Source organism: Megalops cyprinoides, chromosome 18, assembly GCF_013368585.1.
Source record: "Megalops cyprinoides isolate fMegCyp1 chromosome 18, fMegCyp1.pri, whole genome shotgun sequence".
In the NCBI taxonomy this organism is placed as follows: Eukaryota; Metazoa; Chordata; class Actinopteri; order Elopiformes; family Megalopidae; genus Megalops; species Megalops cyprinoides.
Window position 1 is genome coordinate 18,574,550 of NC_050600.1, and position 26,860 is coordinate 18,601,409.

General features: G+C 42.9%; 1 protein-coding gene across 1 annotated transcript in view; it reads right to left on the reverse strand.

Annotated features, from left to right (window-relative positions):
- Positions 1-26,860, reverse strand: part of LOC118793486 (mineralocorticoid receptor-like) — an 82,775-nt gene that overhangs the window by 14,050 nt on the left and 41,865 nt on the right. Inside the window, exons 3-5 of the mRNA XM_036551697.1 lie at positions 13,671-13,804; positions 4,687-4,803; positions 1,183-1,500 (exon numbers count right to left, since the gene is read on the reverse strand). Of these exons, the coding sequence (XP_036407590.1) occupies positions 1,183-1,500; positions 4,687-4,803; positions 13,671-13,804 (569 nt within the window). The remainder of the gene's footprint in view (positions 1-1,182; positions 1,501-4,686; positions 4,804-13,670; positions 13,805-26,860) is intronic.

Here is a 26,860-nt window from a genome sequence, read left to right on the forward strand (position 1 = left end):
TGTTCTAATTTATTTAGATCCTGGGCACCTACTCCACTGCACATATGACACTCTCTAAACATCTGTCCATGCTCTTGCTATTTATTCAGTATAAATACATTTCATGGGACCTTTGCCAAAATGTGACAGGTGGCCACAAAATATTTGTATGCTATATGATAATCCAAAAGAGGATAGGATAGGAACTCATCACAGACTATATTTGACCTTCCATGTGTGCAATTCAATTTGTAATATCCAGCCTTTTTAAACATGCAATCTTATCATGGGTGGGAGTGTTAATATTTTCACCTAAAATAACTATATAAGGGGCATATGCACTTTCTACAGGAGTTTGTAGGTCGGATTGACTAGGTTCAATTGGATTAAATGCACTAGATGTTTTCAGATACAGGCTTGGAAACTTCTGATACCTTGTATGTATGCAGTATAGCATGTAATATGTCACAAAGGGAGAAATCTGCAGTGAGAAAAACTGGCTCTGATACAGTGTGGATGCCACTCGGGGCCCTGTCACCGTGGCGACAGAGTGATGGTTATGAAAACTACACACTGAGGTCCCTCCACATTTAATTGTCTTCGCTTGGCCGCTCACTGCAATGTTAACTGAACAGCATAGGCTGGAGGACGTGGCGCTTTCAAAGTCACCAAGACAAACTATGACCGGCTGCCGGCCTGGCCGTCTATTTATATACCCGGACACGGCAAGCAGACACTCTGGAAGTATCAAATATTTGCGATACAGCATATTAATCATTACCAAAGTTATCTGGGAGGGAATCACTATCTGAAAGTTCATAGAGTTTAAAAAGTACAAAAAAAAAACAGCTAATACAGCATCAAGCTAGTCTTAAATGCAGATTCTCAAACCATGTTAGTACTTTTGTCACTGTTAAATAAAAAAGGATGATAATTCAATTTACATGAGATCCATTTACAGAATGAAATATGATTAAAGCTTCAGAAAAGAATCCCCCCATGTGACAGTGAAACTGATATCCGTCGATATGCGATATTCATTTCAGGGTCTATAAAGACTGACCTTTTTCTCTGCATCTCTTTCCAGGACTGTGTGAGCGAGCAGCTAACGGGTGGCCCAGTGCATCCGGTCTGAGGCTGTCTACAGTAAACTCCACACCGGGGTGGAACTAAGGGCTTTCACGCGACGGCTGGGGGACTGACCTGGAAGTACTTTCGCCCACTTGACCACCCGGATCATCTGCTTCCCGGCCAGCTGGTTGAGGCTGGACAGCAGGTGGTCGGTGGTGTCGGGCTGGGTGTTATCGTAGCCGGCGTACACCACCTCCGGCTCGATCAGCTCCAGCATGCTGCAGATGGGCGGGGCCAGGTATGGCGTCACCGCGGACACGTGGGGCACCAGGGCGCTGCTGGCGCCCAACTCCTTCTCCGGGGCCAAGTGCGTGTGGCCTTCCTTGGAGCCCGGCAGGGACACGTCCTCGCTGATTCCTTTTAATTTGCCCAGCTTCTTGGACTTGCGGGCTGCGGGCGGAAACATGGCAATACGATTCGATGAGGCAGTGAGGAGAACCAAGTTCTGCACACAGATGCTTTTCCTGCCTCCTTCGCTTACACGAACACACTGAAACAACCAGCTGAAGGGATCAATTAGAATTAATAACACCTAACACAATCGCATACAAGGCATGAGGAACGGATATTTGTGCAGAGAACCCCGTTTTTAATGACAATGTTAGATACAGTATGAATACCACAAAGAAGTTAAGCATAAATAACCTATTTTTCCAAAACAGTGTGCAAGCAATAAAAACGACAAAAATGAACATTTTCAGCTCAGATAACATGCAGGGAATGTACATGAACGTTACAAGTAACTGATCAGAACATTTTGCATTAATACAATTTGTATTAACTAGTCAGCTACTACAAAAGAATGGGTATGCCTTTGATCTCTGAGTAAATATTTGCAATGATATTCTATACCCACTTTGGAGAATCTAGCCAAAACATAACCTCACATTAACGTCTTTTGAAAAAATAAATCTGGATTTCCAGAGCAGCAGTTTCCCCACAGCCAAGCGCAGCTCCGAGAGGCAGAATCAGATAAAGCAAAGACTCTGGCGGACTGGCGCAATACACAAAACAAACAAGTTCCTTTTTAATCACAAACTTCTGCAAACTCACAACGTTATCATGTTGGGCTTGATTGAAACTAGCCCTTCATATTTCTCAGCCCTTCCTTAGAGCTTCAAGCTTTTTCACGACATGCTGTGATCAGCAGTTCCTCATGGCATGCAGTATGGAAAGGAAATCATACATGCATTCAGTGTCATTACTAAATCTGTTTCCCTGGTGACAGATGCAGTGGACTACAGCACTGTAGTGTGAAGATAAGAACCATGTCCTCCATTTCCTTAGAGCGACATGACTGCATTTTTCATGAGAACTACAGTTTGTATTTTCGTCAGGGCAAACTGCCGCATGGTGAACTCCTCTTCCCCCAGTCACACAGGAAGTTGTGTTGTGTACGCTCGTAAAATAGCGCATTACATAAAAAGATGTGTTGTGCCAGTGAAATGTTACGGACATGTTTTTTTTTCTTCAGGGAAGTCTTGAGTAATGTTATTGTTTTGTGCGCTCTTTCATCATAACGCTCCGTAAGCCGCCGGAGATAGCGGCCTCGGCCAAATAAATGCATAAATAAATAAAATAATCAGGAAGCCTGGAATTGGATTGGCTGGCTCTCACAGAGCGGTGGAATTTAGTAATGAGAGCCGTTGCTACATGTTTTTGGAAAATATGGCAAAGTGGATGAGAGCACAGAGAACAGAGATCCAGCCAAAGGGCTCCAGGCCAGGCCTGACATGAGGTCACCCAATTCAAAGGCATGGGGCAAGCACGCAAATGCACACACACACACACAGATACCCATGTACGCACGCACACTTGCACACACAAACACACACACACACACACACACACACACACACACACACACACACACACACACACCACTCAAGAGCTTGTTTACAAATATAGGCTGGCAATGACTATTTTTATAACTGCTTCTGTATCAGCAGTTCAGTTAACACTGACCTTGCCTTTTCACTGCCCTCAAATAGAGACCAAAGACTTGCTGATGTCCCCCTTAGAGTCAGCTCAGTGTGCTCCCTGTTACCATATGAATTCCACACATCTAATTTTAACAGCAGGAGGGGCCTGAATTCTACACAGCCACAACATTAAGAAGGAAGACATTTTGATACTGGGTAAATTTTGATTTGATTTTAGACATCCCTAAGTACAGAAGATTTTTTTTCAGAGGCCATCTGCGGATCTCATCCTGCATTCCGTACAGTCACTCCTACTGGCTTCAAAGTGGCTCAGAGTCTGTCTGAGGACCCACTGATCCTTCACATACTTTATTTTTACAATAACCTCTCCTATAAAACCAAAATACCATCTGTAACAATGGTCAGAGACCACAGAGACATCAACATTTTTAAGTTTAAAATGGAAGCAGTTTCCAAAAACCTTCATTTCATTTACATTATAATTTGCCTTCAATCATTTCATGAATTCCCTGTAATGTGGGGGGGGGGGTAAACTGAAAAGTGCTCAATGTTACAGAATCAACCCCCGAGCTGATTATTGATCTTGACCTGAAAAACTCCAGAGAAAACTTTGTTTCACAGTGAAAGTAGGCCATGGTTTAGATACAGATGTTTGGTCCGGTCAAAGCAGTGTCAGAACAGGACACGTCTGATAAAGTACTGTAAATACGCACTCAGGCACGATCACTCCCCCCTGTTTAACTGCCCTCAAAGACCCTGTCCAAACACACAATCAAATAAACTATGAGACCTGAGACCCAGGGGCTGGGTGAGGTCACTGCCGAGTCATTTCCTTTCTACACATTTTTGCTCGTTCTCATGTGTTCCGTGTTGGGGCAGCTAAGGATACCCTGACCATTTAACCCCGGCTAAAGGAAATGGTTGGACATACTGTACCAAGCAATTATCGATCAGCTCTCCAAGAGGCATTAATCAAATTCCGCACCGCCATTGGTGGTGAAAGTCATCTATATGCTGTGTCCATCCGCATGCTTTACTGACTTGACCTGATTGCTGAGAACTTTAAAATGAAGCTAAAGCTTTAATAACAGACTACTCAATACATACACTGATTTCATCATTTCTTCTTTGCTTATTGGAACCCCTAATCTATGATACTTTACATAGATTACATCTAATTGATCAGTGATATACAACTGAGTATTTACTGCAGAAATTCATCTTAATAATTTTACTCAAAGTCTGAAAAGCAGCGCCCCTCTCCCCTCATCAACCAGCAGTTACGGCCCTGGAACTACTTACAGAGGTACTGTGAATTCACATTCAAACTGTGCTGACGTACACTGTCATGTCCATGTACACTGTCCAAACAGACAGACATTTTATTCAGAGCTACCTGTATTCTGCGACTATTGGTAGGACAGTGTATATTGCACTGTAGTACCACACATGCATATATGTATGTACTTACACAGATATGTGCATATATAGTGTAGATATATGTGTATATATAGTGTACACAGACAATATATTTACATAAACACGCATTCATAATATAATTACACAGATAATTGCATACATATTGTGCTGTGGTTATACACAGATGAGTACATGGTTAGTTTCCAGCCCTCACCTCCCAGGTTCATGCCAGCCTGCAGACACTTGCGGACTCTGCAAGCCGGGCAGTTCTTCCTCCGGATCTTGTCAATGATGCAGTCATTTCGTCCGGCGCACAGGTAGTTGTGCTGACCTGTTCAAAAGACAACAGGAGGATACATACGTTGGCGGATGGCCAGGAAAGAACACAACTCCACACTGAGAGTTAGACACTGAATATTTAGTACTGAATACTGAACATATGGAGGACTCCAGTGTCTGAAGTAAGCCCATAGCACTGTGCCTGTATTCATAGTTAAAATTACTGTTTATCTTTACTATTTATGTTTTCAAAAGACGAAAAATTACTGCCCGCACCATAAACCTAATATACACATTATATTTAAAAATTTAAATATGTGTAAATGTCCAATTTAAACTCCTTCACAATGTGCCAAAGCAGAAAATATCAAAAGAACATGGCTCCATACAGTACAGTAGGTAAGTGTGACCTCGGAATGGTAAACAGTGTACTTGGACTGCATTGTCTCATGCAGTCTGTTGAGCAGTGTAGACACAATACCAAAAGCAAATGAAATGCAAAGCCTTTTGGCATTAACCACATGTGACACACAGAAGCACCAGGTTCAAAGTTGTGACAGTGATTTTAACAGCCTAAGAATCCTTGTGCGACCCCCCCCCCCCCACCCCCTCCCCAGTCCCTGAGCTACAGTAACGGGCTTCTTTATTCAGGGCCCCTGCAACTCTGGCAGCTCGGGGACGGCTGCTAGCAACACGCCCACGCCTTTTTCGGAGCCAGGACCTGACTGCAAACGGCTATGCCGTGCGCACTGCCTACCTCCCCGCGCTCCGGGATGTATACTTAACACTTTCCCCCCTCATTTTTACACTTTTCCGCATCACGTGCGTGAACCTCAGCGACCGGGAGAGCAGTAATAATTACCCTCCCCCCACTTCCCCTCACGCTGATCGAAACGGACAGTGCCTCGAAAGACGGAGAAGGCTCGGTGGGGCAGAACAAACCCGCCGTGGCTGTCTGGGTGCTGCCAAGAGCCGAGGAACTGCGGGAGGAGCAGCAGCAGCTGTAGCCGAGACACTATTTCTGGCGCGGTCATGTGATCATTACATAAGCCCATTTCTCTTGCTCTGAATAACAGTGAGCAGGGCGACGGAGGAAGCAGGGCCGTGTCCCGCGCGCTCCGGACGGGGCAAAGTGGCTCTGGGGAGCGTTGCGGCCCTCCTGCTCGGAGCGCTGGTCAATCCCGTCAACCTGGTTAATCGCTGCGCGAGTCAATCACGCACTTGTGGACAATCGAACTTTCTGTTTGAGCTCCAGCTTGTGTGTGTGTGTGTATGTGTGTGTATATGCAAGGTATTTGTGCAGGTGGACTTGTGAAAGACTTTCACACTTTCCAAGGCATTATGCTAAGTTTCACAAACTAACAGATAGGAGATGAAGCTTCTCACATTTTCCATCTCTCCAAAGAGAACAACTTCCAGGGCCGCTGCAATAATATGATTTACTGAGATAATATTATGTTTACAGATGAGGACTCAAAGGATTGAGACACACACATAATGCATAGAAAAATCACTCACAATAATTAGTAGTCTAGGCCTATTCATACTTACTGAAGTAGGTTATTGTATTGAGTGAAAGCCACAAACAGGCCATTCCTTCATGGTACACAAACCGGTTTCTCGTAAAACCTATAGAGCAGCAAAACCTGCTATGCATTGGGATTGATGTGACCATTCATGTGATGCCTTCATTTGAAATTAAGACTGTGGTTCAAGTCGTAGTAGCCTGCTACGTAATCGTATTTTGAAACTATAGAAAGTGAAAGGGACCAGTGTTTATATGTGCAAGACTGCCATGGCAGAGTGTGGAGCCAACTGAGACATTGCAGTGAGTTGCCACTGTGATCTGCTTTTAGCCAGTGATGTTCTGTTCTGCCAGCTACACTTTCAGAGGTCTCTACCTATCAGCTCCACCATGAAAGCAAGTGCTTTCATGGAAATAAATCATGTTGGAATGAAATAAAGTACTGCTCTTGTTCTGGCTTTGACCCAAGGTATCTCTATGAGTGAAAATTCAATAAAATACGGCCTTATTTTTGGCTGCATTAGACCAGTCTTAAATTTGCCCTTTCAAATGATTCAACTCAATGAATGGTAATATCTTGTTTCATGGAAATTCAGTATCTGCCCTAGTTTTTGATCTTGCAAAATACAGTATGTTGCCCCTGCCTGAGATGCACCAACTCACTCTACACACACGCGTGCACACACACACACACACACACACTTCAAACTGGGTACAATTGAGAATATATATGGATAACAGCACAAACAGAAGCGTATGCAATTTTGATGCCTTAATACTGTTGTAAGCATGAGCCACTTGTTAATCTACGAGCAACAAGAAGGAAATACAAGAAAAGAAAAAAAAAAAAAGAACTGCCTTGACATCTAAGACAAATCATGGTTTGAACGTATTTTTGAATTTCAAAGACATGCTTTCAGAATGATTTTTCAAGAGGCTAAATTTAAAAGCTTCTGAACAGCTACCATGAATTTGACTATGAATTTGAACCATGAACAAAACTAATGAAAACGCAACTCCAGTCATTGAAGGTCCATTATTTCTAAAAGAACTCCAGTCATTGAAGGCCCATTATTTCTAAAGCAACTTCTGTCATTGAAGGTCCATCTTCTATTTAACCAGCTCCTTGCCAGATATACTCTTATTCTCTGTGTCTTGAGAACCAGGTCAGACAGATCTTGCCAACTCTCCCAAACAATCACATCTCATACCAATCCATTCTGGGTGGTGGAGGGGATACTGTAAGACTAGTTAACCCATCATACAGCGGTTTTACAGCATTCCAGGGAGTTAAGCCCAAAGTGTATTTTTATAAATGCATTCCAGTGTTACCAGTGTGAAACATTGGAATGCATCTGCAAAAACAAGCCTTGCATATGACTCCTCACCAGCTCCCAAGTGCTTCCCTTCTGAGTATCGAAATGTGAACATCATAAGATTCCTTGAACCTGCCGGTCCTGAAACCTGCCAATCAGGAACTTGCACAGAAACCCCCTTCCAACCAGCTTCCACTCTGGTGCCGGCACCTGCATGCTTCCCTCCTATGATTATTATCTATTTATTTAGTACATGTAAGAACAATGCAGGGTGACTTGAGAGTTTATAATGTACATGGATGTTTACTGAAGTAATTCAGGTTCAGCACCTTGACCAACTCAACAACCGTGCAGCATCTGGGAATGAACCCGCAACCTCCTAACTGCATGCCCAGCTCCCTCCCCACAACACCGCTCTGCTGCGGTTTCTTATAATGCTGCTATGCCCAGAACATCCAGGGTATTCTATCCACTGCCCGCCTCTCTCTGACACCACCACAGAAATGCGTTCCCCTTGACCCAAATTCAGCCTGCCACTATCAGACCTCCTGGCCCTCCTTCTTGTTTCAATTCATCCCGTTTATCTTGACAGCAGGCTGCTTACCTCTCCACTGAAATGACAATTACCTATTTACAAACACGGGGAAGTCCTCGACCTACCTCCAGCTGTATATGGTATGAAGTGACACGAATTACCACTACATAATGCCTACTCCATATGAACAGTTACTGGATATGGGCGGCAAGGGCGACACAATAGCAACTCCCATGATACAGCGCAGCACACAATGGCCGACTCCCTCGGTCTTATTTGCTTACACACAAAAGCATATCCTCTGAGCACTGTCTCATTTTGCATTGATGTCAAAGAACAAAGTTATCATCCAGGAGATGGAAAAGATGACAGATAACAAAAATATCAGTGCCTGGGGCAGCAAAGGCATGGGTCATTTCAGGACAGAGTCAATTAAGGTCATGGAACACCACCTCAGTTTTTTTTTATTAGTCACAGCAGAGAAACTTGATAATTGGCCATTTCCTGTCATTGTATAGTATGGGTAACATTACATTATTCATGTGCTTAGTGGGTGCCCTCTTCCTGGGTGTCTTACATGGCTCACATATTATTCATTGACACAGTAGGATGATTAAGTAACCCTTACAGGTACTGCTGATATTCAATAAAACAGCCATTATGTCTTCTGTCACAGATTTGTAGGGACAACGGACTTCAATAGCAGGGATGACAGAGATCAGGTTTTGTGTGCCAGTTACCAAGAAGCCACCACGCTCACGCATCAGTTGTACGGTAACCCATTTAAATCAAAAGAGAGAGAAAATGTGCAAACACAGCAACAAGGCGTAGGCTGTGAATGCATTCTAGTTATGGCGATGAGGTAAGACATGGGAAATTCATGCCACTTTACATACAAATGCATGCAGCTCGTGTTGGAACAGTTGGAGCCTTGTCCGCGGGGTGCCTGCCTATGACTGAAGCGCTCAATGAGCTGCTTAACTGGCCACTGTGTGTCTCTGAAACACTCCAGCCGCGGAGTATGGTGAAACCGCAACTACACTGGACAGAATCATTACGGATCACTGAGATTAATACAAGTTTCGTAAGGATGGTCACAAAGTCCCAGTCTATTTCTTTGAAGATGTCTTCATTTCAACACCAAAACATAATACTCATTGGACATGTCCAAGAATGAACTAGACACACTGGTGCTACAGTTCCCAGGTTACACCTGAAACTGCAATAAGTAGACTATTAACACTTAACTGGTGATTTTTGACAGAATTCCAAGTCAATAAACCAAATAGACTGGAACTTTATGACCACCCTGTGCAGCATTTCAGCAAGTCATGAAAACAGCGCCTGCAAATGCTGCTGAATCTTAAAACACACCACCCTTGAGTTGATGACACTTGAAAAAAATCACAGAGGAGCAAAAACTGGCCTTCCAGGATCCTTGACCAAGGTTTTTCAGGACCTCAGCATTATATAACACCTTGTACATTAACACCTGGCTGGGATGTTTGGCTATTACATTCATTGTCCATTGCCAATTTGAACTACTAGTGGTTTATGGCTATTTGGAAATTTCACAGTTGTATAGGTAGTAATATTCCAACTATTTCTATAAAGAGTGTCTAAAAAGAAAGCCAATAACCAGGTGGAACACATCTACAACGTCTAGAGCAACATTTTTCTCGAGTTCCCCTCATTCATTCAATGCATGTTCATGAACAACACATGTACTATTCCAAAACAAGGATGCTGTCTCCGCTGTGAACAAACAATTCAGTCTCCCTAAAAGCTAAACAACGTAAATATAGCTTTAGAGCTATTTTTCTTCCTCTGAGTGATTCGTTTGAGCTAGTATTCTGTCTAAATAAGCGACGCAACTGCCTCTCACTTCTGTGGCAACGGAAAACGAGTCATTTCCCCCGAGAGGCCTCGGCAGCAGAAATGGGAGGGAGAGGGCTGCGCGAACTCCCCGCTGTATCCTCGCTAGCGCCGAGACGAATCTGCAGTCTCATCGCACGCACTCGGCGGAGGACTCTAACACACGGAGAGAGGGGACTGCACCGACTCTCAGTGCCCCCCTCTTGCACTCTTCGTCTCCACGCTGACTCATCTCCTTGAAAAGCAGAACTCACTCTCCCTCTCTCTCTGTCCCTCTCTCTCTTTATTTCTCCCTCTCCCCTCATTCTCACCTTCTACCTCTCTTGTGTCCTACCTCTTATTTTCACTATTCTTTCTTGCTCTGCCCTTCTCTCTCTCTCTCTCTCTTTCTCTCTCTCTCTCTGCTGCACTGAGACTAGGTGAGGCAACACAGCCGGCAGCAGAAATCCGTGATACTGTACAACCTACAGAATATAAATAGGCCTCTCTAGTAGAGACGCTCCTCTCTGCGCTGGCCTGCTACTGCTGTCAGGGGTTAGGTAAATACAAGTCTGCATGTAAACCCGCGTGCTGGTTTTAAGTCAGTGCGGTGACAGCATCAAAACAGGCTCCAGCATCGATTCAGACAATGAAAGGCTCACTCCAGAGTTGAGACATATGGTAATTAGAATATCAGCCATTTTTTTCCTCCCCCTCAACCCCATGCTTCATGCCTACAGAAACACACAGAGCGCTCTTTCAGTCTGGGAAGCCTGGGTCTATTTTATCTGCACATTGAGCCGACATCTATGAAATCACACATGTTCAGAGAGTATCCACATACAGAGAGAGACTTTGTATTAATGATTAGCAACTGATTCATCTGCTTTTTCCAACAGAGACAACAAAACAAAAAAAAAACACTGCTGTAGATATGAATAATCAATCAGAGATCAAGTATCACATTTTTTAAAAATACAATGCACAAAGCACTGTTTCATCGAGCAATTCTTCTACTGTTTTATATCTCTACCAAATATTAAAAGAGTCTTAATCTCTCTACGGAATGTGTGTTTGCCTATGTTATGTAAAACAGAGGTAAAACATGGTTAAAAGCCTGTACCACTGCATTTCACTGGAGTTCCCTGGGGGTGGATTCGTGAAACAATTTTACATGGATTGATTTCAGACAGCAGAAAAGTAGATTAGAGTGGGGGGGGGGGGGGGTGTGGGGACATCTGTGACTGAATAAAACAAACGGGGTGTTGAGGAGGCAGGGCGACGGCTTTGTGCGACTGTCGCAGACGGTGTGCTAGATCGCACGCCACGCACAAACCGGTAACACATGGCACAACCATGCTAGACCCCGGTGTCCTCAGTTGCGCTGCATGATATACATTCTGACAGCTTACGTTTCGGGAGAGGGAAATTTTAATACCCTGTGGGAACCATGGCAGTTTCTAATAATATTCAGAGTAGCAGTCTTCATGACCTCATGTGTTAGGTAATGGCCGGTCATAAAAAGGCTAAATTAAAAGCAACTGAAATGGGAAGAAACTGCCTGCATCCAAATCTGCTGTGTCCTTTATTAAATCCTCCACCATCGAAAGGCTTTGAGTGACAACTTGCTGATGTAACGGAGTTCTCACTTTGCTGGCCAGGATGTGAGGGTAGGGAAGAGTTAGAAAGTGTAATTCTATGACAGAATTTTGCACCACAAAGCAGTGTCATAATGACTGTCAATGTCACATAAGCGGATCAAGTTAAGATCATTCTAAAAGGCCATATTTTTTGTGAGAATCTTAGGCAGAAAGTTGGGCAAAAAGTAATTAATAAAAATAAATAATAATACATTAATTAATAAACAAATGACTACGCTTAGCACAGACTTTTCAGGGTTAGCCTCAGAAATTGCTCTCAACACAGTGATAAACCTATGTGAAATAACAGTAAGCTAGCCTGAGATCAATCTTAGCTCAAGGGTAAGGATAGCCCTGGGCTGAAAAATTAAATGTGGAAAGTCATAACATGGATATTGGTGAAATACAGTTAGCTTCCAAATGGGACTAGCTTTGTATAAGATAGCCAAAATGTCTGCAGCTACAGTCACATTGATTTAACGATATCTGTAGTGGACGAAAGGCAAATTTATTAACCACCTATGGAAAAATGAACAGTGTGATTCCATCCAGCTGGGGAAGTGAGATTTGTTGCTGTCAGTAAAGATCAAAATCTCAAATAATTTCTCTTTAGTTCATATATTTATTTTAAACAGGACACTTCTAAAGTACCCTTGAGCGCACTTCTTTAATTATTTCAGCAAAATTTATTCCTTGCAGCATTTTCAATTTGCCTTCAAGATCAGCATCTGTTGAGTAGGTACACAATAATACAATTTTCCATATAAAAACTGCTAGGAATACATTATGAAGTTTCACATACCTAGACCATCTCGTGAGAGTTCAGTTCTATTTGTATGGTGTGGCCACTCCCTTTAACTGTTTCATGGAAACTGTCACAAAACTATTAAGCGTACAAATATATACATTATGCCACTGTCAGCAACAGAAGGCAAATAAAGCTATTATCGCTTCTTCCCTACATTTCAGGACACAGGCAGTGAGCATCTACATCCTTTCCTCCACCCAAGGAAAAGCACTGAGCGACTGATGGCTTCAGTAAGTTCAGAGTCAAGTAAATTACGTTCAAAACATTTTATGCTTGGGCTGGAAAACGTACTGGACTGCATTACCTCATTTGTTTGAGTGTTTGTTAATGTATGATCATAAACGCATTTTCTCCTCATAAATCCCCTGAACTTGGGAGCCCTCAGCTGGAACTCCAAAAAGAATGAATGAAGAGCCCATTATGCGGTCCAATTATGAGGTGCAATCTTTACTCATTTTTAGCTAAAACAGGACAGAGAGAGTCATTATCTTCTTATGCAGAAGAGCAGCTGCTGATCACCTCCTCTGAGTTTGACGCTTAGCTTTCGGCAAGTTTGTCTTTGATGCTGCTTCCAGTCTGGTAACCAGGTTTACAACAGGATGCCTTCTTAACACTTTGCAGGATCCTTGTCAACAAGGTTTAGAATTTGGTCCAGACACTGGCGTTAGCCCCCAGGTAGGACCTCACATTAATGTCTAAGCTCATAGAGCCAGCACCTCCTATAGCACAGTGTCCCCTTCACTGGACCAGCACATTGGCCTTAATTGAGAGGAGATTACTGGCATGTTAACAGCAATTCCAGTAGCATCCTGGCTGTTCTTGGGGGTCTCCCATCCAAGAGTATTAACAGACCACACCACAGGAAAAGGCTTAGCAGTGGACTTTGGATGTACACACTTGAATGAAACTGTAGGTAAGTCTGAATCCATGAGAATTTCCTTCATGGCAATTATTTCACCCAGGTAACTGAATCTGTTGTCCTCTTACAACACAACATGTTCACAAGTACAAAAGGCAATATTTGGCTCAAACTATTAAATTTTAAGCCTTTTATACATTAAAAAAACAATTTGTGTTTTAGGTACTGCCTTTTGTACCATTCCATTGTGCCATGATGGTCTTTCAGCTACTGCAGTGTATTGTATAAAGATACATCGCAGCTCCTCATATTTATCTATTTTACAATAAAGACTAATATCAAAAAGTGTGACGATGAAAAGACCCACAAAAGCATGGTGTACCTTCTATGGCTCTTTTGAAGAACACCTTGCAGCTGCCGCATGTGACGACCCCGTAGTGGCATCCAGAGGCTTCATCTCCACACACCAGACACACTTTGGCTGAGGATGAACTCGAGGATGGGTTTCGAATCGCGCTGAAAACAAGAATAGAGAAAGAAAGAAAGGTTTCAGTTTTTAACCGTGAGGCAAAAGGGAAGCACATCTTGAAATGCTCCACTTGAAACGCAACTACTCCACCACAGAAATCTTCACGCATTCCAACAACTTCAGAGTGCTAAGAGAAAGACTTCCTTGCCACAGAACAGCAGAACAATGGCAGTTTTACTGCATTATTGTTGAATGCTTGCCAGAAAAAAAAACTGACTGCTCATCAAAGGCAAATTATTCTTATATGTTTCAATGTTTGCATGACAATTTAATGTAGTTAAAATGTCTTTCCGTTAATTGTGCAAATGCGATTAAATCAAGTCAATTCACAACCTAATATTTACCATAAGTAACCCGACACAGACAAATGTTTGAGCAAGCCAATGAACCTAGAAGGCTATATCAGCATCGCTAAATACACAGAGACAGGAGGAGAGGCAAGGCTGGGACAGAGGATGACAGCAGGGTAGCTTTGGAGGATTCACTGTCAGTCACAAAGTCAAAAGCATGTGTACTCTGTTTTTATAATATGACCATGGAGCATCTCAGAGAGAAAAAAACACTGTCCTTTCCTTTCACTCAAGCAATAACTGAAATGCCACGCAATGTGTTTGCTGTGTTGTCTGTTAAACACCAAGAGGCACCCTTGATTCACAGGGAAGCACAAATCAATTGTTTTGTTTGCCCTTTGTGAAAATTTGCATGGATGGGATTGAGGCTGGTAAACCTTGCAGACCTCAGAACAACAGGCCTTGACTCAGCTCAACTGCAACGTGCTAAGACCTCCGAATTATAGAGGTAGGCAGCAAACAAGAATGTCAAGGGTTTACTTAGGGACTGCTGTGTCCTCTGTGACCCTGCCGGGTCCGCTGTATCGCTCCATCAATAACAAACACCACAAAAGCCTCTTAGTACCTCTGCAGAGAGCACTGGCAAGAGAGAGAGAGAGAGTGTGAGAGAGAGAGATCCTTAACGTGACATGCCCTCCAAACAAGATATCAACAATAGAAAATGAACCATGCACTCAAAATAGTTCAGCTGATTCATCAGAAATCTGACTGAAACCTGACATAGTTTCTCTGCAACTTACACAAGGACAACCTTTGACAAGATTGGAATGACCTTTACTAAAGATGTGTATACAGTCACTTCAAAAGCACAGTTTTAGCATTGCCTCTCCCTTTCATGTTACAACCATATATAGAAAACCTACCATTCTTAAATGTTGGAGAGTGTTACTGTTCTTAACAAAAAGGGTTTTCCAGTTAAATAAATAGCTGTTACTGAGTAGACTTGGATGATGGTTAGGATTGTTGCATTGAGAAATATGGGTGCATTTCTTATACAAAAGCAAAAAAAAACATTTAAAAAATGCAACAAATTTTGGGCTGGATATAATGTACAGCTGCAGCTGGATGGAATGCCGATTTGTTACTGTATCAGAGGTCATTTAGTAAAGGGTTACAGTGTTAAAAGCCCCATATGGCAGCCAGTATTTTCAATCAACTGAGTGAAATAAGCAGTCTGGGTTTTTTTTTTCTCCGCTCATGAATCCCATGGTCTGTCTTTGCTGAACTCTGGCGCATACCCTAAAACAGAGTATTTAACACAGGGACAGCTGTGTCTCCATTTGGTTTCATCTGGACCCACCCAGAGTGCTGCAGTTTTAGTAGATATCAATTAAAGTGCTAGAATTATGGTGCCTGGCAATGAAACTGGTATTTTTATGACGTCTTAATATCTATCTGAATGACAACTGTGTGGCTACCATAGTCTAGTTTGAGATAAATTGATTTCCTACAAATTTCTTTATTCGCTTTTATTTAGATGTACAAATGCACAATCAAGCTTCATTTGTGAAATCCAAACATTAGAGAAAATTATACAGTACAAATTGTAAACAAAACACTATGTATATGACAGAGAGGAATAAGTGGTATTTTCGATTAAATCATCTCGGAAAATGTGAAAGAGCATCGAAAATGACGCTTGTTGTGTGTGGTGTTACCGTGGTGATTGGCGACACGAGGGCTTGTTGACCCACATACTGCCATCCTGCGTAAATGTCCCGATTTATTCATCTTCATGGAAAGTGGGATCGGCACAGCTGTGATTGTTTATCTGGATCCGCGGTGTTGCCCACGGCATGAGGTAATTACCCTACATTAGCGCCGGCGACGGGTCTGGCCCGGCTCACGCCAACTGACTCATCTCCGAGGGTAGGAGGACATGGCCGTGGAAGGTGCTGTTGAAAACGGACCGCGGAAAATGTCACCGATGAGATTTTCCCTTGGACTCTCCTTACAGAATGATGAGGACTCCACAGTGATGAACACTGTGATGTAAGAACACAATGATGTATGAGTATACTGTGTGATTTGAATGTGCGTTACTGTAAACTGTTTGTCATGTATCTGTAAAAAATTAGAATCTGCTGATGTCTACAAAACATCGGAAAATAGAAAGAGATAAAAAAAAATTTTAAATCATAATTTATCTGTCATCCATCCCTCATCTTCCCCATATGTATTGTATTTATGCTTTTATTCCTACAAACCAGAATGCAGGGTTTGTAAGTACGGCTGCTCTTTTTAATATTTCCATTATGTGAACCTCATCGTGCATGAATTCATACCCATCGTGCTGCGCGTGACATGGGACAAATGTGTGTGGATCTGTGTTTGGCCCGCTTGGCTTCTGAATGCAGCGAAAAAGATGAAAACATGCCATTTTAGAACAAAAACCCCAAGAAGATTAGCCTATTTGTCTCCCCATCTTTCTTTAGGACGGGTGTCAATACTCCTTTTTCTTCAGTTGGACACACACGTTTCGATCGATATCAGGGGCTGATGGTCCGTTTAGGATTCTCTCCATAATCCTCATTATACAAGCTGTCTGCTCCCACAGACACTTTTCCTTTCAAATCCTACAAGCGCACTGAAAATAACAGCACTTCAAGCACAATCAGGAGATCTGATCTAATTCTCCTCTATCCGGCTAAACGCGCATTCAATTTGTCTGCTGTTAAAAGTCTCTTGTGAACCATCGTCTTCGGTAAAGACCCGAGATTAGAATTTCGACCACGTTGCCGCTGCCGCCGCCACCACTGTGGTCTGGGTCCGCCTGTTGATTGAAGCCCCCACTTAGAACCTGGTAGCTCCAGCGATACGGGTTCAACGCAAACATACAGAGGCTATGTTTAGCTATTGCCGTTTCACGCGTTCCCTGTTGACAAGGCAGCTCCCTCTCGCTAAGAGGGAAGTAGGTCAGCATTTCCACTTACAGTACAGAGCCCGCACTGCCTGGCTATGGGTGGATGCACAGAGCATCCACAGAAATGTGAAGCAGATGTAAATGTCCGGTGCGTGCCAGAGAATACTCCTTTGTCATCATCAAGCCACCTCTCAGTGAATAAGATCTATGTTTAGCGTTTAGACTTAGACAGAATATAATTAACGTCTCTAGCATTTGCATTCACATTTGCCATTAGTGTACAGAGCTCTTTTCCATTTTCAAAGGAAGACAGCGCGGTCTGGAAATCACTGTGTATTTCAATGATCTCAGCCTCCGTAATGCTAAGGCCAGACATGGTATTAGTGTTGTGCTTCCATCTGGTACTATACACTCCAGCCAACTATTTGATGCTGTTCATGAGTGGTGACTAATAGCCTGTCCTTTTAATGGTGTCGTAAGAATCTAAGCTAAAGTGAATAAAACAGTACCAGGGCAACATGCGAAGGACATTGTACAATTTGTCCCAAAAAAATGAAAATTTGACAGAAATCAAACTGAGGGGATGTGTTCTAGTTTTACCACTTTGTCATTTTGAAAGCTATCACAGACAATGAATAAATAAATGGAACGACAAAAAGATCAAAGTGCACCCTAAGCATAGATAAACAGATTGATACATAGCTAATATACTTAAGACAGAATAAAGTAATGCATTTTCTATTAATATTTTTGATGAATCAATGATCTTCCTGAGTTTTGATTCAACATGAATCAGAACATTAGAATGTCTCACAGTTCATTGTCTGACTTCATTGTCACATATTACTCACCCTTTAAGAGAGACACTCATACATACCGAAAAAGAAGCCAAACTTGTCTCTGCCTGATTTCGATCAACCAAGTTTCAGTCAACTATCATGCTGAAACAAGTTTGTCGTGTTTTTTTTTTGTTTTTTGTCTCTGCCTTGTAAAAGAATAAAATGCTTACAAGGGATTAAGGTTCAGTTCTTCATATCGAGTGTGGGCCTCACAATTCATGCTGAGCCTTCTTTAGGCCTACACAGCAACAAACTAATCTGAATGTTTTTTCAGTGTGAAGTCTCTCTTTTATTAAACCAGAGTAAATAAATGTTGTTGCTTTTTTCACTTGGAGACAGGGGTATCAAGCCTCCGTTTGTTCTGCATTGAAATGCAATCATTGCCCCACGCAAAAAAATATACAATCAGTCACATAAACAAATATCTTTTCTAAAACAATCAGTCTTTTGGCTAAGACGGACAGATTTTCACACGGAAAGTGGTGCAGTAAACATGTTATAAGGACTTATATGGACATTGCAGAAGATGCCCATTATTACACACAATCTTCCACATTCTACATACCTCTCTGCTGTCACAGTGCTGCTGAATCAGCATCTGTGTCTATCTATAGTACTGTAAGTGAGGAGAGGTTGCTGACAACGAGCTAATGAAAACCAGGGATAACCCACTCATTTCAGCACCGCTCGTGAGGCCAATCTCTGAGAGTCCTTTTTGCTTACCGAATGTACAGTACCAGAGTTGCTGTTTTTGGCGTAGCTTTGTTCCCAGACCTATTAAGTCAATGTGGTTAAGAGCCCTGTTCAAATACTGAGAAAATGGGCTGGCGCCAGAGGTCATCTGAACTCTGGAGGAAAGCTGGAACGCTCAGCTCGGACGTGGAACGCTAACAATACGCTGCATGGGATTAACGCAGCAAGGACACGAACATGAACTCGGCACTCTCCCATCACAAAAATAGCGTGAGAAGACAGCGGACAGTAGGTGTAATGGCCCTCTAGAATAATCAGCAACAGAACTGCGGAAGCTTGAGTTTAAAAGAGGGTCTTCTGCCTGACGCTGAACAGAATTAGCCTAAGATACAACACTGTGGAGTAACAGTGGCAAGACTGAACTCTGTGTAATAGGTCATGGGTCCAAATTCTTGGTGAACTACTGCTGTTGTATTGAAAGTGAAGAAAAAGTAGATGCAGTATGGTTTGCAAACACAAAACATGTAACAGCATTATTATCCTTCTATCCTAATTGAAAGTAATACATTACAAACCAAAGACTAAGAGAAAGTGGGAGAGTAAGAGAAATTGACAGCATTCAGACTGAAGACACCACCTGTGAAGCAATATACTAGCCCACTATATCCACGTGATCTATAAATGTGAGTGGACAACAGAGGAAACAAGCTTTCGACAAGTCACTGAGGTATTATTTCAACCACATTGTGCAAGGTTTCATTAGTCGTTCCTCTGTGTTACCACATGCACATTATTTATTACCACAGTTGGTTGCTTGTTGGATCTGTGCCTGCAGTTAAGTACTCCACAATCATGTTTGGCAATACATTACAACTAAATGTCTGTAGTTTACTAACAGCTTCATTTGCACCACCACAAATGGAAAGAAAGCAGTAAACAGCGGCCCAGATAGCTAACTGTAATGGCTTCTGCTGAGTTACACGATAAATGTCTCACAATAGTAAGACCTGGGGACAGAAAACTGAATACAGACACAAACACATATGACTCAGTTAATTTCTTTGTGGGGGAGGAGGCTACAATATGTCCTTTACACCAGATAAGATATTCCCTGAGTGTACATCCATTCGAGACATATTTCTGGACAGGTAGCCTAATTGCAGACCAGAAAAGATGCAATAAATCCAGTCTGACAGTACTAGGGTAGTCAGGCTACGACCAATAAGTTCAAAAATTATAAAGTGCAGAAAGAAATATACAAAACAAATCTAAAATAACATATACCCAATGTAAATATATCACAACAGCTTCAATGCAGGCTATAAGGCAGGCTCAGAACTCATTTATAATTTGACCACAATCCCACCATGTGTATGATGGAATCTGTACTCTTCCCTTTGCATACTCATTTTCACTATAATAGAAACTGGCCGCCGATGCAGTCTGGAGTTCTTATGTAACCATGTTCTTACAACTCCGAGAAGCTAAAGGTGGAATAAACATTAGAAAAGACAACTGGGTTATGCAACCGTTATCAGGCTCCGGCACCATTATCTCCGCGTACACTCGCAACCTTGTAGAGGAAGTTTGAGCGAGAGGCCTTGCCACCTGCATTAAAACACAGCGGTGCGGGAATTGTTTTCCTCCAGTTTCAGAAGTGAAGGTGACCCTCGCCAGAGGTTGTTTGCAAAGCGCCCGAGTAAACAATAAATCATACGCCTTTCGCCAAGGCTTGGATTTCACCCTTCTGCCCATGCGTGCCCATATAAATTGGCCTTTCAAGAGTATTCTGAATTTTTTTAATTGTGCATGATGACCACAAGCTTAAGCAAGCTTTGAAACAACAGTCTGTTCACAATTAAAAACAGTCAGTGAATAAAGCTCACAGAGTATACACCATCACATGATGTAATTGAAATCATGAGTGCAGAAACACTGAGAGACAAAATAAAGGCATATTGGTATCTCTACATTTACTCTTTTCTGATCATAAACACTGGACATATTTATGACCCTGCAGATGTGGGCAGGTGTAACTACTTTCTACTTGTAACTAAAAAAAAACATTCTTTCTATGAAATATATTCTGGTGAACAGACTCAAATTACAGAAAGGAGAAGGCAGATGTGTTATGTATGATAATATATTATTTTAAGCAAATGAATGATATATACCAATTTCTTCATGTAAATTACTAACAGATATCAGAATCTAAGTCAGTGTCTAGCAGACTATTTAAAGCCGACTTTTTACAGCATGTACTGCTGGCTAACATGAGATAGGATCAACTATGACGGCCTGAATGACCTGATATTGTCATTATGCCACCTTACACTATGTTAATGCATGCCAGTCTGTTCACAAATCAGTTCACATATTTTCATCAGTTCACTTTCTGCACATTGGCAATACATTTCTGTGGGAACAAAATGGTTTGTTGTGCTGTTTACTATCAATAAGCATTCTATTATCCAGAAGAGGTCAAGTGAAACTTATAAACCTATAAATCTTCACTGGCTCTGGCCACTGACAGGGCACTGTTGACTATTTTCAAAAATAACAAGGAGAAAACGCATTCCTCCATTGTTGACGGGCCATTAATAGGTGGCTCTGAAAATAAAAAGGTGCGACCCTTTCTCCTTGTGTTCACACTCTAACTCTGCATAACCTTACAGAGAACACTCTCCTGTTGTATCTAGTGTTTCTCATGTAAACACGCAGGTCCCTGTGTGTGGGCAGAGTGTTGACACACGCCCCCGAAAGCGCAGACAGCCCCCCCCCTCCACCTTGCCTCTAGTTCCTGCTCCACGGGGCAGAGACGCCACATGTTATCACAGCATCAACAGATATCGCTTTTCCACCCCGATCTGGGCGTGTAGCGAAAAGGTAGGCATCTGGAAATGGCACAACCAGATTTTCAGGTCCGACAGCATGACTATATGGTAGGCTGGTAAGAAGAGAAGGAGGAAGTATTATGCAGCATGCACCGGGATGCTAAGAAATGCTTTTACTGCAACAGCTGCTGTTCATGCTCATGATGTGGTCTTGACATTGTTACATGGCTGATTAGACAAGCATGGTGAATGAAGGACAATTTGTTAGTTGCGTGCATAGCCAGTCTCCAGCATCGGGATGCAACTGGAAAAAAAAATACCCTTGATAGCTCACAAAAAGTGGCTTTCTGGAAAATTAGGGCTTTGTTTCAGACTAATTGAATGCCACAAAGAGCACGCATTGTCCTATTTTCAGTTCTGGCTTCTATGGGTCAGCAATTGAGTGAAAACAACCTAAAGATGATTGCCAGGTATCATTTAATCGCTCCGTCTAAATGGGGCTGGCAACAGCAAATATGGGTGATCGAGTTTTTCCGGGACAGCACTGTAATGAGTAAACAATAACAGCGGAGCAGAGCCTGGCAGAGTAAGAAGCCCTCCTGCATGACCCATTAGAGCACCGCAGAATTACAGCAGTGTCCCCATAAAATCTCACCCAGGCACGGCGGGTCCCCTGTCCCGGCATAATGTGAGCGCAGGAGAACAGTGCCATTTTAAACACTCTTCTGCGGCAGCAAAATGCGCAGCAGGTGCTCATTTTAATAGGAATTCAAATTGTTCTTATCTTTTACATGTGAAAAAGGCATGCGTGTACATGCGACATGCTCGTGGGCGTATGTGCTGTGTACTTTTTGCTGACTTTTGCATGCATACATGTACGAAAGCTGGAACAACCTCCCTGTCAAACCTCCGGCATGTTTTTTCCCTGAAGCAAGAAAATTCTCTAAAGAAACACAATGCAGTGCGTAATCTGACAGCCAAGGTCATACTGTATGTTTTAATGACAATCATACTATGCTTTTATCTGCAATTTCTTTGTGCACATTGTTGTATATTCCTTTCAACATGTAAGACTATTAAATGAAGAAGCAAGTCTGACGTAAAGCAAATTTCTGTGCACAACAGACAATAAAGATGTCTACTCTAATCGAATCTAATCAATAACGATAATTTATCAGTGGGAATAACGCGATTGTTGTGCACGTGGTGATACTGTTGACAGAGCTGTTCTGACACTTCTGGCATTCTCAGAACTGTTTTAACGACAGCACTGCCTGTGCAGTATCTTGCCTTGTCAGAATTTTATGGATTGTGGTGGGCATTCATTGGCGGCATCCCTCCTATCTGCAGAGGCAGAGACAAGGAAGCAGACCTCCCAGCGCAATTCTTTACCTCAGTCTGTCGGAGTCCTAGCAAGGCTGCCCTCAACAGAGGGTTTGCACAGTCATCCTGTGCTGCTCCCACCGCACAATAGGAAATCATTTTAACCCACGCCTAACTTTTAAAGTTGTCCCTTGGACACACTTGCATAGCCTTATGCAGTGAATTGGCCACTGTAGATACTCCTTCACAAAGAGGATCTGATCCTGTCCTCTTACTGGAGTTTCCTGAACAGCAAGCAAAAGGCAGTCTTATTTTTATGGAATGGGTCGGGGGCACCTTGGGCCCCCAACAACACTGCTGTGCAGAACGTTCCCTGCCTGCTGAACAGGGGAAAGGCAACCTGATGACGTCACGCCACGGGAAATGAAAATACGACATCCAGCGTACTCGTCATGAGGGAATTTCAGCGTGTTTGATTTACAGCCTGCAGTGTGGTAGGATACCACAGTCTTTATAAGAAAACCATGAAAAGACCAAAGAAGCTCCATGTCCATTTTAAATCAAAGTCCAGAATCATCTCTGATTGATTGATCCCTGGAAAAGCCACTCAACCAGGAAAACCTGAATTGTGAAATACACTATATAAGGTGATGATAAATGGAGTTACAGCCTTGTGCAAACATCACCAAAGCAATTCTGTCATGCATTGCACTTAAGTACACAACTAACTGATCTGGCAGGTTCAGATTATTTGTCTTGGCAGAGGTCACAGACTCATCAAAAAACCCACTGGCCAATAGGTAATAAACCTTGTGTGTGTCTATTTATAGCCATCACCTTCCTGGAATTACCATGAACAGAGGAGCCTATTTAGCAAAGCATAGCCAAGACAAGGTGGCATTTCAGTTCAGCTGGGAAATAAAAGAATGGACAGTGAAATTTCCACACAATCAAGGCAGCAATAACAGAACGTGTTATTTCATCACGGACATTAAAGGTCAGATTCGCAGTGAGAACATATCACAGCGAGGGCCGAGAGGGCACTGGCTTTTTTTTTTTTTTTCTAAGAACTCTCCCGCATTCTCAGATAACATTATCAGAGGCAACGATTTGCGACACAAGAGAAAGCACAGATTTCTAGCACCTTAACGCAACATTCCACACATTTTTACAAATCCTTTAGGGTGGGTGCCCATCCTATGCACACAAGCTGTATGTGCACGTACACACACATAGACACACACACACGCACACGTTCAAAGCGCAAACTGCACCAACAGGCAAGTCAATCATCATACAGCCTTAGCACAGATTTGAGGGAGGGGAGACACTGTAATTCTTCAAGCACTTCCTCATAGGCATTCTCCTACATACATCATATGCTATAGGAAGGACTAATTGCTGGGTAAGGTTACACAAATGTCACGGATTGCAATAGCGTTCAATAGGATTAATTAAAAAATTCCAAGACGGATGTCCTGAGAATTACTTATCACTGCTGTAACATACCTTCACCATCTGTGCCCTGCCTCCTCCAATCTCTACCATGTCAACCTCTTGATTACACATTGACTTCACATGATGAACCACTGATATTCTCTATTTCTGTGTTTCGCAGTCAGCTGTCATCAGAAAACTTTGGCGGCACTTTAAGTATTAGGAAAGGACTGCATGGTGCATATCGTGTAATTCAGCCTAATGTACACACGTCCATCATTGCTAGACATCTGAGTGATGCAATACAAAGACGCACTCAGATCTCAGGCCGTGTCTGTTTATAGCGGTCAGAGTTTTGCAGGAAGCACACGACAGAGAGAACAGGCTGGGCAAAGGGGGATTTCGGCTGATGCAGGCATGACCCTCAGCAGGGATATACGTGTGTCCTGCATCTCTCTGCAGTACAAATGCACACGTGCGTGCAAGCATGTCGCCTTTGTGACTGTAAGATACCCGCACTCTGTCTCACTCCAGGTTAAATTCCTCCAATGCTTCACGCACGTGAGCGCGGGGAGGAATCAGACTGAGCAGGGATGGGCCCGCTTCTTAACTCAAAGCCTCACCCACAGAGCTCGCCCGTCGAGGGAAGTTATGTAACCGCAGCGGAGCGTTTTACAGAGCAAACATTTGTTCTACACGACATGTTTATTATATGTAGAGATAATTATTGAGTGATTCGCAAAAGTCACAGAGTCTGAAACCGCAAGCGCCGGAGCCAGCCTCTGTGCAGGGCGCGACAGCCAAAGGCCTGCTGGCACGGGTCCAGTCAGTTAGCACCAAGCCAACACATTCTGCTCGCCAACGCCACTGCTGTTTAAGGTTTCCAGTCAGAGTTTATTTAACATGCCCGGCGAAGAGGATGAAATATCTCCCTCCCCTGCCCGGCAAGGACCCTCCAAAAGACACTTCAACCGGTATCGCCACTCTGCAGTCGCTCCAAGACCAAGGGCTATGGATGCTCTCGTATACCTGGATGTCGAATCGCAGGCACCTTTCAATGAAAGGTGCGTTCAGGAGTTCCTCTTTTGTTTTCCAGCGATGCCTCATACACTGTAATTTCAGCAGTCAACATGCTCTTGGATGCACTTCACAAGGACTGTTAGTGGTCATGTGACCGTTTCGGAAAGCTTGAATTGTCTGAAGTGGCATGCACAAACAAGCCATGGATACAGCAGCAAAATAACTCATGAACCATGAGTCATGATTAAGGAGGATACTTCTTAAACATACACACACAAAAAATATTTAAAAAATCACTGTCACATTGTCTGCGCTCAAAGAGTGAGAAGACAGAAAATATATACATTTCCACAAATATCTCCGGGTGTCAGGTAACGCAAACAACCACAGTGGAAAAGGAAAAGAAACGTCTACCCACACACTGTGTAAACTAACTCAAGCTTATTTTTAGACCAAGGGGAACAAACTGGATGGGAATGACTTCCTTGCTGATGAGTTCACTGCTACACCCTCTCAAAAATTCACCCAAATCTACTGCTTCCTGTCCCAGGCTGACCCGCTGTTGGTGGCACTGGTGTCTTGCGCCTCTGCTTCTGCTGATATTTATTCCTCAAACCAAGGCCGACTACATCTCTGCTCACACGTGCGACTCGGCAGTGAGATGAAAACATTGGACTGTGTTTCGAACAACAAGCTGTGTGCAGCAAGTAGACTGTATCAGTGTACTTCATACAGGTGGTTTCAAGGCTGAACTGGCGTCAAAAGCCTAGGACAGGCTGCATCAGCCACTTGGTAGAATGGCTTTTAAACAAACACAAAACAACCAAATTAAGGTTGAATCAAAGGGCAGCATCATGGCCCTCAATTTTGTTAATCCATTCCTGGGAAGATTTGAGAGTCAATTTGTTTTCAGCCAGGATGAAATCCCCTTTTGAAGTTGTATCACTCTTTGTCACCACTATCTTTACAGTTTTCTTGTATGGGCAGGTTCTCTGACTGTACTTTAGGGCTTCTACTGTCTCCTCAACACACCCAATGAACATCAAATATCTACCATTAGTTTTGACAGCTCCATTATTAGAAACTTAGATGCCATGGCTCTTAAGGACAACCGTTTGTTTCACGCTTGCCGCAAACTGCCATGTAAGAATAGCTTACTTTAGGGTAATTAATGTTTTCATCCCTGCTCTCGTAAAGAGCTCACCTGTCAGTCAGCTCCACCGAGTTAGAAGAGTATGTAGCTATAATGATGCATTAGAGGGTCAGACGCAGAAGATTTAAAGGCCAGGTTTAGACACAGGGGATATGATGAGAAGTGGATTAAAGCAGCTTTGGATAGGTTTCGCCAGGTCTCCCAAGCAGAGTGATTACAACCAAACGGAAACAGGACAGAAACAGCATTGGCAAGTTGCTATACCCTGCTATACCTGATATTAGACTGTGATTTTGGGCATTTCACTCAAAGGCTCAAGCACATCTACACTGAAGTCATTATAAGGTACCACCAGTTGTTCAGGATGCCACCAAACCTTGGAAAATTTCTGGCGAGAATTGGTGAAAGCGCCTCAAAAGGTGTACCATACCTACTCCATTTACCTACAGAATTTTGTCATAACTGCCCTGACGGGCAGTTGTCTGGGTGTGAGCTGGTGTTGTGACAGTGGGCTCCACACATGCGGCAAGA